Source organism: Papio anubis, chromosome 1, assembly GCF_008728515.1.
Source record: "Papio anubis isolate 15944 chromosome 1, Panubis1.0, whole genome shotgun sequence".
Lineage (NCBI taxonomy): Eukaryota > Metazoa > Chordata > Mammalia > Primates > Cercopithecidae > Papio > Papio anubis.
The window spans coordinates 130,359,467-130,372,393 of NC_044976.1; the positions used below are offsets into that span (position 1 = coordinate 130,359,467).

The following is a 12,927-nucleotide window of genomic DNA, read 5'->3' on the forward strand; positions in this document are numbered from 1 at the left end:
CATGTCACAGGTTTTCTGAATTATTGTGGCTTCTGGCCAGTGCTGTGGCTCACACCTGTAATCCCAGCGCTTTGAGAGGCCGAGGTGGGTGGATCACTTGAGGTCAGGAGTCTGAGACCAGCCTGGCCAACACGGTGAAACCCCGTCTCAACTAAAAATACAAAAATTAGCTGGGCGTGGTGGCTCACGCCTGTAATCCCAGCCACTGGGGAGGCTGAAGCAGGAGAATTGCTTGAGCCCAGGAGACGGAGGTTGCAGTGAGCTGAGATCACACCACTGTACTCCAGCCTGGCCAACAGAGCGAGACTCTGTCTCAAAAAATAAATAAATATTATGGCTTCTATCTGTGTTGTATCTCCCCTACAGAACTATGCACTCTTTGAGCAAAGAGATCACGTATTAATAATCCACATCCTCCATAAAGTCTGACATAAAGTAGGACCTCAATAATTGTTAAATGAATGAATATATGAATGAAAAAAATGAGTGTGTATATGACCATTCCCCGGCAGAACTGCCCATTTTTCTCTGCAAGAAGATGCGATTTGTCCTATTATTGAAGACATTCCTCCCGACCCTTAAGAGATTCCAAAGGCTAGTAACCTTCAGAGTCAAGAGAATCATTTTTCCTTGTCTAATCTAAATTTCTCTAGATGCATCTTTGGTGCGTTTTCGTCTAATCAACCTCCCTGGCCACTGGGACTAAAACCCATTTCTTTGCAAGAAGACAGTTATTAATTCACCCTTTTAGCCTTTTCTTCAACAAATTTAATCCCAGGCCCTTTATGGTTCTCTCCCTGGGGTCCTATCATCCAGCTCTTTGCTCGTTCCACTGCTCCTTGGGCCTTCTGCCAAACTCTCAAAGGCCTCCTTCAGCTGTTGAGGCAGGAATGGGACATATTGTTCTCCACAGAGCCATGTACAAACACACAGATGCCTACGCACGCAGGACAAACACCTCTCTGCACCCATTATCCCCAATCCTTGGTAAACACATACTCACAGGCAGCCTCCACACAGTCACAGATTCATCTCCTCCCACCTGCACCGCACCCCACCCCCCCGGTCCCCAACCCTAGCCCTGCCAATTCTCACACACCTGAATGCACACTCACACGCATATGAATAGGCTGCAGAGAGCTATGCTTGTTACCCACAGGTGAGCCAAACTGGGTGGAGCATCTGAAACCTTCTTCCTTCTCCCCCTCTTCCTCCTCTTCTATGCCTCCCTTCCCAGCTCTCCTTTCCATTGGCCACCATGGGCCAAGCCGACTTTCCCTCCACCTCCACAGTGATTTTCCACTTCCAGTCTGAAGGCAAGGAGCAAATGAATCGAAGCTGGCTCCTGCCTCTTCTCCTGCCCTCCTCCCGTTCGTTCTTTTTCCCCCAAATCCTCAAATCACCTTCCATTCGTCCAGAGCATGCAATCCACCCTGCAACCTCCTCTCCTCTGTCTGTAGGAAATGCAGCTTCTTGGGTGTTTATTTTTTGTAAGTGAATAATCCGGAAGCATTGGAAGTGGACAGATGAGCTGGGCTGTATCTCAGATCTGATGACAGGCTGGGTTGCTAGGCCCTTGGGCTGGCTGGGCACTGTGTTGCCAAGCCAGGGGGCTGAGGAGCATAAGGGTGGTGTCATGCTCACTCATTCATTCAGCAAATATTTATCCAGCACCTACAACATGCCAACCACTATTCTACATGAGCAAAACCAACAAAAGCCTGCCTTTGTGTAGTGTACATTCTATGGGTGGGGACAGAAAATAAATAAGTAAAATATATTGGGTGTCAGGTGGTGATAAAAGAAAGCAGGAATGGAGCATGGGGTCCAGGCTGAGAGTGAAGTGTGCAGTTTTAAATGAGGTGATCAGGCAAGATTATGTCTGAACAAAAACCTGAAGGAGATAAAGGAGCAAGTGAGGGTGGGACCTGGAAGGAGATTGTTCCAGGCAGCAGGAGCAGCCCTGCAAGTGCAGAGTGTTAGGAGACACCTCTGTAGGGAGTTGAACAATGAAAACACATAGACACAGGGAGGAGAACAACACACACCAGGGCCTGTGGTCAGGGAAAGGCTGCGGTGAGGGGAGGGAGAGCATCAGGACAAATAGTTAATGTATGCGGGGCTTAAAACCTAGGTAATGGGTTGATAGGTGCAGCAAACCACCATGGCACACGTATACCTGCATGTTCAGCACATGTATCCCAGAATTAAAATAAAAAAAAAAAGAAAGAAAGAAAGAGTTGAACAATGAGAACACATGGACACAGGGAGGGAAAGATCACATACCGGGGCCTGTTGAGGGGGTTGGGGGCTGGGGGAGGGATAGCGTTAGGAGAAACACCTAATGTAAATGACGAGTTGGTGGGTGCAGCAAACCAACATGGCACATGTATACATATGTAACAAACCTGCACGTTGTGCACAGGTACCCTAGAACTTAAAGTATTATAATAATAATAATAATAATAATAATAATAATAATAAAAGGAAGAAAAATATAAGAAAAAAAAAGAGAGAGAGACACCACTGTAGAGAGCCACACAGAATAAGGTGTTAGGAGATGGCAAGAAAAGGCAGAATCATACACAGGCTGGTGCCTAGTCTGGGCTCAGGGGCCCGAAGTGGGGTCAGAGATGAGAGAAGCCAAGTTAGGGATGAAATTGTAACCTCAGGTGAGACAAAATGCTAAAAAGCAGACAGACGAACAAGCTGGAAAATGTTGCGATGCCAGTGGAGGCCAGCTCCACAAGGAAGCAACTGACTCTGCAGTTAGATGGATTAAGGGGACACTAAGATTCCTTACAAGGCTTGGGTGGTGGTGGGTGCAGCCAGAAGAAAGGTGAGCCCAATGACTGAGCACCTCTCAAATAGAGTTGGTGTCACCCTTGAAAATAAGCTGTTCCAGGTAGTGGGGATAGGGCTACTCAAAGCATCTTTGCCCGTGTTCAACAGGACAGTGGTGAAGGGCGTGAAACTGCTGGACATCAGCTCCCTCTCAGCCCAGGGTCCACACACAAATATTCTACCTTTTATTCCCCACACTTCCATTTCCTGGCACTATGTGCTAGCATTCCCCATGCAAGTTGCTTTCCAGCGCTCATCTAAGCCTCACGGCAACTTCATGAGGGAGGAATTACCATCTTCAGCTTACAGATGAGGAGCACCGCCCTGCCACCCACCACCACCTCTGTCCCGTAGTCCCTTGACAGCTTCGCTTCTTGCTGAGCCTACAAGTGCACAGGCTCAGCCAGATTCGAAGCCGGGTTGATTGGATGCAAATCCCTGCTTCTCCCTTAATTGCTTTGTGTTCCTTGGCCCTTCTGAGACCAGTATCCTCATCTAAGGACAAAATGGGGAACACATTACAGTAATATCCACCTCCTGGGCGTTTGTGAGAATCTTCTGGGAGAAGGCAGTGGTTCTCAGTGCTGGCACTGTGACAAACAAAAGGCATTTCTCAGAGTTGCAAGGCGTGTGGCCAATAATTTATAGCTATAAATAGTTAAACCAGGGAAGGTGGCAAACGGCTTGTTGTTTTAGTATAAATAGCGAATTCAATGTTTTCTCTGCAATGACATCACTCTCCCTCACTAACATTCCACAAAGCCTTCCTGAATGGGAGATAAAGGATCTAATCCCCTGGGAATTTTGCCCATAGGCTGCAGCCTATCTTATCTGTGCCATAGCCTGTGGGAATGCAGCAAGCAAGCAAATAGTCTCTCCCGAGGTATGAGAGAGGCTGGCAAGGCCTCTCTAGGTGGCAAGGCTAAGTGTGGTGTGGGGATAAGGCTGATAGCCATGGCTATGAAGCATTGGCATGGGGCCTGTCCCCTAGTGGGTGCTTCTTGGAAGAGGGAGCCTCAGAGAAGCAGGGTAACAAAAGGGGAGAGAACAAAAGCTCTGGTTACAAACCTGTTTCCCTCAGGTACCGGGCTGTGGCTTTCTCCTCCTAGGGAGACAGATACCCTCAAGTAGAAAAGGGGAGGGGGCAAGGAAGGCCAGGCCCCTGGGTGAGGCTGATGGTGCTGGAACCTAATGTCAGACTGGTCCAGCGTCCCTCAAATTCCCCCCGGGGAGACACAGGGTCTGATTGGGAAGCCTTGGGGTAAAGGTAACACCTAGTGGTTAGAAACTATGGGTGGGGCTCCCAGCACTTTGGGAGGCTGCGGTGTTGGCAAGGCAGAGCCATGAGGTCAGGCAGATGGCTTGAAGTCAGGGGTTCAAGACCAGCCTGGCCAACATGGTGAAACCCCATCTCTATTAAAAATACAAAAAATAGCCAGGCACGGTGGCTCACACCTGTAAGCCCAGCACTTTGGGAGGCCGAGGCAGGCGGATCACCCTGAGAGACAGGAGTTCAAGACCAGCCTGACCAACATGGAGAAACCCTGTCTCTACTAAAAATACAAAAGGTAAGCCAGTGGTGGCATGCCTGTAATCTGCCCCCACTCAGGAGGCTGAGGCAGGAGAATAAGCTTGAACAGGAGAGGCGGAGAGGTTGCAGTGAGCCAGGAATTGCGCCATTACACACTCCAGCCTGGGGCGACAAGAAGCGATCATGCCACTGCATCCGACCTGGAGTGAAAACCAAAGGCCAGGAACTCTGTGTCTCAAAAAAAAGAACGAAAAGAAAAAAAGAAACTATGGGTAGAACACTCATGCCTCAGTCAAGGATAGGTGCTGGAGACAACCTGACCCAAAACTGATTATCATGGCCCAAGGCCACCCACCTAGAAAGGAAGTTCTGCTGCTAGTCTCTCCCGGGCACTTAGTTCACAGGTGCTTAGGATCAATCAACAAGGCTTCTTCCCTCCAGCCACCACCACCAACTCACTCCTGCTCATTCCCCAGCTTTCCACCTTTCCTCACCACTGCAACCCCTACCCTCAGCCCCTACATGGGTCTGGCCAACTCCAACACAGACCACCTCGCCCCAAGCCTGTCTGAGGGGCCTCTCACCTGGAGACAGCTTCACTTGCCAGGACTCATGGCTGTGCCAGCAGCCAGCCCCACCCTCCTAGTGACTGAGAAGCTGTTCCGGCTGTAGAGGCAGACCCAGCCAAAGGCAGCAGGCAGGATTACGCAATTCCATGGACTAGAAAGGGCCTTACCTCCTTGTGGACACTGCCTACGCAGTCTGCATTCAGCTGTGAGGTCCTGTCCCCTCTCAATTCCAACCTCCCCTCCCCTAAACCAAGTGAGAATGAGGATGGGGAGGAAACTGAAGACAGGAGTTACCACTGCAACCTCTCACCTCTGCCCTCCTTCCTGCATCACTCACTGCATTTTTCCCAGTATTCCTCCCTTCCCCACAGTGGCACAGTGGCCCCAGACACAGCCAGAGTCCATTCAAAAATGACAAATTCTTTATTTAAATCAACAAACTCATCTTCCTCAAGCCCCAGACCATGGTAGGCAGCCCTCCCTCTCCGTCCCCTCACCCCACCCCTTAGCCACAGTGAAGGGAATGGAAAATGAGAAGCCACGAGGGCCCCTGCCAGGGAAGGCTGCCCCAGATGTGTGGTGAGCACAGTCAGTGCAGCTGTGGCCGAGGCAGCAGCTGCCACAGGCTCCTCCCTATAAATTAAGTTCCTGCAGCCACAGCTGTGGGAGAAGCATACTTGTAGAAGCAAGGCCAGTCCAGCATCAGATGGCAGAGGCAGCATCACTGACTTCCAGCCATGGAATGAACGGAGGGCACAGAGTTCAGAGACAGAACAGGCCAGGGGGAAAGAGGAGAGGCCTGGCAGTCAGGGACTAAGGGCCCGAAATTTTGGTCCCAGGGGAAAAGAGGAGGCCAGTTGGTCCAGTTTTGATGGGTACGGGGAAGGGAATGTATTAGTAAGCACAGGGGAGAGGCTGCCAACAGGCACCTCAGAGGTGACAGGACAGGCTGAACCCCCTACCCTGACAGAAGGGAGCTTGAGAGCTCAGGGGCTCTCTAGGAATGTCACTGCTAAAATATATATCTACATATATATTAACCATTCGTGGGAGGGCAGGGGCAAGGCCTGGGGTGGGATCAGAGGATCTGGCGTGGCATCCCGTAGCCAGTCATGCCTGCCTGAGATGCCCCGCGGTTGGTGCCCATCTGTAACCCGATCACGTTCTTGCCCTCTTGCAGCTGGTTGTCCGAAAAGTTCCGAGGATTCTCCTTGGATTTCCTGGGTGGTAAGGGAGTGGTGGTTAGAGGAGATCACAGGCTGCCCTAGTAAATCCCTTCCCTGGACAGAACACAGGCTTTGCTGTTGGCTCAAGGGCTGGTGCCAGCTCTGCCCTCGAGAGCCATAAGCTCTCTGAAGCCACTTCCTCATGTTTCCAAAGGGACAGTCACTTGCCATCCCAGAGGGTGTTGTGAGGATTAAGTGAGATGAGGAATTTTCTGAAAGTGCTTTGTAAAGGGCCAGCTGCTACTGAGATTAGTTATTTCCCAGGGACAGGAGTGGGCAGAAACGATGCACCTGCTGGACCCTGCAGCTGTCCCAGCAATACTTACTTAGGGAACCAATTGGGATCCCCAGAGAAGAGTCCATCATCCCGCGCTACTGCCAGCCCACCCAGATTCATCAGCGTCCGCTGCACACAGGCCATGTTCTTTCCTGGGAAGGAGAATGGGAATATGTCAGCCTCCACAGTGTTCTAGATGCCAGGATTCCACCTCTATTGCTAAGTCAGCAGGCCTGGCTTCCTAATCACTTTTACTCTTCATTTCCATACCCTTCTCCAATCCAGCCCCCAATATGACCAAGTGTTCCATGGAACACAAACACACCCCTCTTTCTCTTCAGGGAGCCAGAAAATAGTCCCTTCTCCCCGGTCAAGAGGGCCCAGCCCAATCTCTGGCCTCCTGGATGACAGGAACCAGCCCCTGGCCCTGTCCCACCTTCCCAGAGGTCCACAGTTTGGAAGATGTCAGTGGTGTTAATGCCATAGCGCTCAGCTGCTTGCAGGAACTGAGAGATCTGCTCCATCTGCTTGAAGGCCATGGTGGAGGCCTGGATCTTCTTTACCGGGGCCTGCCCCTCGGGGTACAGTGCATTAATGAGCTCACATAGCACCTGGATGAGACAGCAGAGGTGGAAAGGTGAGAATACGCCTACCTATGGCAGCTTAGCATGCACCACGCTCAGAACCAGAGACAATGAACCAGAGAGTCTCGTGTCTTGCCCGAAGACAGCTTGGACTCTTTCACTAGAGTAAGCCTCACAGTCCTTCTTGCCAGCCTCCTGCCTCCGAGCCCAGAGTGAAAAGCCAGTGTTTAGTCTTTCCTTGCTAATACACCCTCCCACAGTTCTTTCCTTAGAGATATTTTCTTCCTCAGTGTCACCTCAGCCTTCCACTGCCTAGGAGACACATTCACCCTTACCCTCCACTCCACGGGAAGGGAGGGAAGCATGGGCCCTCTCACATCCTTGACAAAGATCTTCAGGCTGAGGAAGAGGCTGGGACATGTGTGCCCTCAGTCTTCCCCTCTTCAGGTTAAACAATCCCCAGTCCACTGGACCTAGTCCTGCTCTCCCTGCACTTCCAAGCCAGTGGGGCCCGGCTCTCACCGTGCCATCCTTGAGCCAGTTCTGGAAGTTCTCGCGTCCAGGCTGGGGCCGGCCCACATCCTTTCGGCACTGGGTGGTGATCCACTGGATCAGGATCTGCTCCAGATCTGCATCATACTGTTTCTCAATCTTCTGCTGCACCTCCCGGCTCAGGCCATATGCAGGTCCCCTGTTAGCCATTCCAGTGCGTGGTGGTGCTAGAGAGAGGACACACCCAGGCCTTTGGTCAACACCTTGCAGCCTGAAGAGTGGGGAATTCAGGAATTCTGCCTGCAGGGATACACACCATTTCCCCCCAGGGTGAGCCCCAAGGATGAGGCCCAGAACTGTTAACAAACGCAACCCTGCTCTTTATAGCCCTGGGAAAGAGAATGATTTGGGGAGAGGAGGAGGAATGTGGAACAGCTTGGAAAACTGGCTGGATCTACCCTCCCTCAACCTCTGGGTTTTCTTTGCCTTTTTTTTTTTTTTTTAAACCATCTAGGTTGGTGCAAACCACTGGATTTTAACTGAGCACCTACTATTTGTGCTAGGGATTGTGAAAGAGATAGAAGCCCTTGGTCCTCAAGTGCCCACAGTGCCATCAGGGAGACACAGTGAGTACATATGAACAGGTAAAGATTGTACACAAATACTGAAGTGCACAGTTCAGATCACATGTTGTAGCAGCTACAAGAAGCAGATGGGCAGAAGCCGCCCAGGAAGGCTTTCTGGAAGAGATAGGCCTGAATAGGTCCTTAGGGATTTCAGCAAGCAAAATGAATTTCCTACGAGAAACCAGACAATAAAAACAAATTCTACTTTCCCTTCTAGGAGCTATGATAGGCAGAACCATAGCCCCCCAAAAGTTGTCCATGTCGTAATTCCCAGAACCTGTGGATCTGTTACCTCGTATGACAAAAAGGGACTTCGTGGATGTGACTAAGATCTCGAGATGGAGAGATTATCCTGGATCATCCAGATGAGCCCAGTGTAATCACAAGGGTCCTTACTAACTGAAAGTGGGAGACAGGTGAGTCAGAGTGGGAGAAGTAACAACAACAAAAAATGGAAGCAGAAGTTGGAGTCACACAGGGCCATGAACCAAGCAATGCAGGTGGCCTCCAGAAGCCAGAAAAGGGAAGGAAATGGATTCGCCCCAAGACCCCCAGAAGGAACACAGCCCTGCCAACACCTGCATTTTAGCCAGTGAGACCCCTGTTGAAGTCTGTAGAACTGTAAGATGCTGTATTTGTGTTGCTTTAAATCACTAAGCTTGTAGCAATTTGTTACAGCAGAAATAGGAAACTAATACAGGAGCTCTGGGTGATATTTTTGGGGAAACCTGGGAAGAGAAGGCAAGACGGGGAAATACACAGGTGGGTTTCTTTAACTTCCTTGGAGGACCTTGATTAGCAAGAACTGGGTGGTTTCCCGACCAATGGCCTGAGTTGGCCAACCTCACTGTGGCAGTGTGTTCCCAACCAACAGTCACCACCTGGGTCTGACACTCAGAGGCTGAGCAAGACCCGGGCATGCTACGGATGCCAAGGGGAGCCAAGAACCGAGAACGGTCCCCATTTTCTGTCCCACCCCCACCCTGGTTTGGCTTTTCTCTCTTCTCCGAAACAGAGCTAGCTGTCAGGCTGCTCACGAAAGGGGACCCCCAGGGCAGGCATCTGTGTTCAAGGGGAGGAAAGAGAGCCACCCCTTCTAACCACATCTGGCTCCAGGCCAGGTTGGCCTTCAGGGATGGAGTCACTCTGGCTCCCCCTCTCCCACACATCCAGGTTAAACAATCCCACCACTCCCGCTCAGTGGGCCTCAGGACTCTGCGAAAGACAAGGGGACCAGCCTGCCTCAAACCCTCAACCCCTCTTAGCTGCAGAGGCTGTGTCTCAGGCCAGTCCCTCCCGTCCTGACTCCAACATGGCTGCTTATCAAGCTGCCCATTTCCGGCAGATCCTCCCCTAAATCAGTTATTTTTAAACCTCATTAAGAGCAACCCGCCCCCTCCACTTCCCCCAGCCCGAAAGCTGGGCCAGATAAATGTCAGTCTGGGCCCGGACCCACAGCACCAGGCACACACACCATCAGCTGGGGGAAGGCAGGAGGGGTGGAGTGGCTGAGTTCTGAGGAGAAAGCAAGACAAGCATTCCCGCCCTCCCCAGCGGCCACTCCGCCACAGAAACCTCTAACCTCTGATGCACAGGGGAATGGCTGGAAGACAGGCAGGAGGAGGAAGGGGCTAAGAGCTAGTACCACCAGTAAGCCCCCTTTCCACAGCCCAGTTCCAGACCTCTCTCCTGGAACCTCTCCCTGAGGCCCGGGGATCACCATGGCACAGGTAAAGAAAAGGCAGGAGAATGATTAACCTAGACACTGGGGTTAAGAGCAGAGAGAATGGCCTGAAGCCAGACCCTTCCAGTGCCCCCCAACCCCCAAGGCAGGACAAACTTGGCCTCCCAGACCCACCACTGGGTGGAAAGTGGATGCTGAGGAACCCCCTCCACCGCCCAACTCTGGGGCCTGGACACAGCTGACAGGGTAGCAGCCTCCAGCTGCAGTGTATCTGCTCCACTCTGGGGCCATTGCCCTCAAGCTCTGAGGTGCCAGAGCCATAGGGCGGAGTCCTGAGAAGGGGCAGTTCCAACCAGGCCAGGCCTGGCCAGCAGCTGTTTCCCCTCCCCAACCCCACAGGCAGGCAGGAGCTGATGGGCTGCGGCTGCTGGAGCTGGGAAGGCCCACCCTAGGGACACCCAGGGGACCTGCCCCTGCCCTCCCATAAAGAAAACAGTAAGCAAGTTGCCTACCAGGGTGAGAAGAGATATGCCCAGGTGGAAGACAGGTGTGGGGGACCCCCAGAGCTGGGGACCCCAAAGGAAAGTGATAGCTGAACAACCTGGGGGATAGGCTGGCAGCGAGCAACCTAAACCCTAGCGCTACTCCAGCTGTGAGAACTACGCTCACCCTCACCCTGGAGTTACATACAATAGGCGGGAAACGGGAGGGGCCACGCCAGGCACTCGGCCCCACCCAGACCCTAGGCTGGAAGCTTACCTCACCAAAGCCAAAGCCAAAGCCAAAGAAAAGGCGGACATGGGTGGGGGCGGGGAGGACTTCAGGGTTCTTGGCTAGGGTGTTTAACTGGGAAGACAAAGGGACTCTCCATCCACCGGGCAGATGGGACACAGGAGAACTTCCCAACTCAGATTTGGGGCAGGGACTGTTCTCAAAGAGCAGCACAATGAGGGCACCAGCTGACAGAGCGAGGTGCCACAAGCAGCAGCAAGGATGGGGGGCGGCCCACAATTAAGGGAACCACCGTAGGGCAGCCCCTCACCACCGAGAGTCAGGAGCAGAAGAGAAAGCTGAGGCTACACAAACAGGAAGCTCCAAAGCTTGCGTGGGAGGAGGGGATGAGGTGGGGGCCGTTGCCATGGCTTCTGTATACCAAACAGTGTTGGAGGCTGGGTGGGGGCTCCCGGCAGAAACACCCTCTCAACACAGACTTTGAGGTGAGGAGGCTGTGAGCACGGGAGAAGTGGGATCGTCCCAGCAGTGCTCGGGTGTAACCAGGTGCAAGGGATTCCTCCAGGAGGCAGCTATAGTGGGGATGAACAGCATGTGGGGGGAAGATAGGAAATTACCCGTGTTGGGGTGAAGAAGCGGACTCAGGAAGTAGTCGTTCAGGAGAAGAAATTCCCTGGGAAGGGAAAGTGTTCTGAGCTAGAGAACCCACAGCTGAAAATTCTGGAGGGAGAAGTGATGGAATGAAGAAAGGATTGGGGCCAATCCCGGGGTGGGGGTCAGGGGCAGAGGCCTTGGGGTGAGGGAGGGAGTTGCGGTTGGACAAAACCTATTTGTTGGTTCTGGAATGGTAGGGTCCTACTGGACCCGCCCTGCCTTGGCCTCCTCTGCAGTTTTAGGTCTGCCCCTTGCAGTAGGGAGGAGAAACTGGGAGGGGGCTGGAGATAGAGAGCTATCGCTGTCTGGTGCTTTGGAGTCAAAGAGAACACTGGGGGACCCCCGTCCCAGCCGCAGGTCTTCTACATCGGATCCCACACTCCATCCCCACTCTCACCCCGTTTCTCTCTGCCCCACAGATACCAACTGCTCACAGAACTCCCAAGACACCGGCTCCAGGTAGCCCCAAGAGGCCCAGGGCGCGGGGGTGGGGGAGGCGGCAGTCCACTTCCGGTCCTGCAGGTCCAGCCTCCCAGCCGCCGCCCCCCCCCCCACCCCCACGACCACACCCTGGGCCGTTAGAGCAGATGAGTCACCCACCGCCCTCCCGCCGCTGGGGTGACGCAGTGGTCTGGGCAGCCCGCCCGCCCGCCCGCGGCCACCACCGGGTTTCCCAGCAGCAGGGGGCACCCGGTGGGGGCAGCGGCGCTCGGGATGGGGTAAAAGCAGCCACCACCACCCCCACAACCTCACACAGACAGGGCACCCCGGGGCGCAGTCAGGGCTGCAGCACCCAGACCCCCGAGGTCGGGGGACCGTCATAGAGATGACTGGAGCTTCACAGAAGGTCACTGTGCGACCCATGCGGAGTCCTCTAGCCCCAGCTCGTGACCTCGAGTCCCCAGAATAGCAAGCTAGCAGGAACAGGAATGAAAAGAGCGGCCTCGGGGACTCAGAGGGCACGCAGTGCCCACACGTGCTCCTGGAACCAGGAAGTGAAGGGTCGCGCGGGAAAGCCCAGGAGTACGAGCTGGCCCAGGGCCGGCGCCACGACCCGGGGTCACTCGGGGCCAGCCAGCTAATGTCCGACGCCCTTTTTTCCCCTCGCCCCAGTGAGGACTCGGCGATGGAGCCCGCGGGTGGAGCTCAGTCCCTGAGTCCGTGCTCCGGACGGACGGACGCCCTGTCTATGCATGGACTAACCTCGCCTGACCTCATCGTCCAACAATGTCGGGTCAGGGCTTGGGGACAGGATCTGACAGCACGGGGCGGGGTAAAGTAGTCACCGGACCCTTGCCTGGTGCCAGCCCTTGATCCCCGAGCTCGCTGGAACAAGTCAAAAGCGCTGGCTTCTTGGTTTCTACAGACCACGCACATCCCTCCGACCCCCGTCCCTGCGACCTGCTCACCGTTCAAGCGGGCTGGGGAGCGGCGCACTCACTCAAGGCAAGGGCTGCAGCTGCAAGTGGTGCGCCCTGCCCAGCCGGGGGTTTTCAGGAGGGTCCCGCCTCAGACGGGGCGGACCCGGGGCGGGGCAAGGGCCAAGAAGGTTTAAAGGCGCCGCAGCGCAGAAGGCGGGAGGATTGCTTGAGACAGAGGTTCAGTTGACCAGAGCAAGGGTTAAAGGTTCGGGGAGTCTGGACCTACGAAGGCAGCTGCAGTGGTCTCCACCCGTGAGAACCTCAGCCTCCACCGGGAGCCCGTAGAG

The 12,927-nt window shown here is 53.8% G+C and overlaps 1 protein-coding gene and 1 long non-coding RNA gene across 7 annotated transcripts; one reads left to right on the forward strand and one right to left on the reverse strand.

The window, feature by feature from the left end:
* Positions 1 to 5,344: 5,344 nt before the first annotated feature.
* TAGLN2 (transgelin 2) lies at positions 5,345 to 12,755 on the reverse strand. Of its 6 annotated transcripts, none has more exons than XM_003892902.5 (5): positions 12,629 to 12,755; positions 7,554 to 7,750; positions 6,884 to 7,058; positions 6,497 to 6,599; positions 5,345 to 6,164 (listed from the first exon to the last, which is right to left on the reverse strand). In XM_003892902.5, exons 2-5 carry the CDS (start codon positions 7,731 to 7,733, stop codon positions 6,023 to 6,025), a joined length of 600 nt encoding a protein of 199 aa, XP_003892951.1. In that variant the 5' UTR covers positions 7,734 to 7,750; positions 12,629 to 12,755; the 3' UTR covers positions 5,345 to 6,022. The 6 variants fall into 6 exon arrangements, with proteins under 6 accessions (XP_003892951.1, XP_009182874.1, XP_031510259.1 ...); XM_009184610.4 differs by lacking the exon at positions 12,629 to 12,755 and adding an exon at positions 11,617 to 11,634; XM_031654399.1 differs by lacking the exon at positions 12,629 to 12,755 and adding an exon at positions 10,593 to 10,897.
* Positions 11,040 to 12,582, forward strand: LOC103877115. The gene is made up of 2 exons (XR_636688.4): positions 11,040 to 11,111; positions 12,333 to 12,582. It is a non-coding gene; the product is annotated as an uncharacterized LOC103877115 (long non-coding RNA).
* Positions 12,756 to 12,927: the final 172 nt, after the last annotated feature.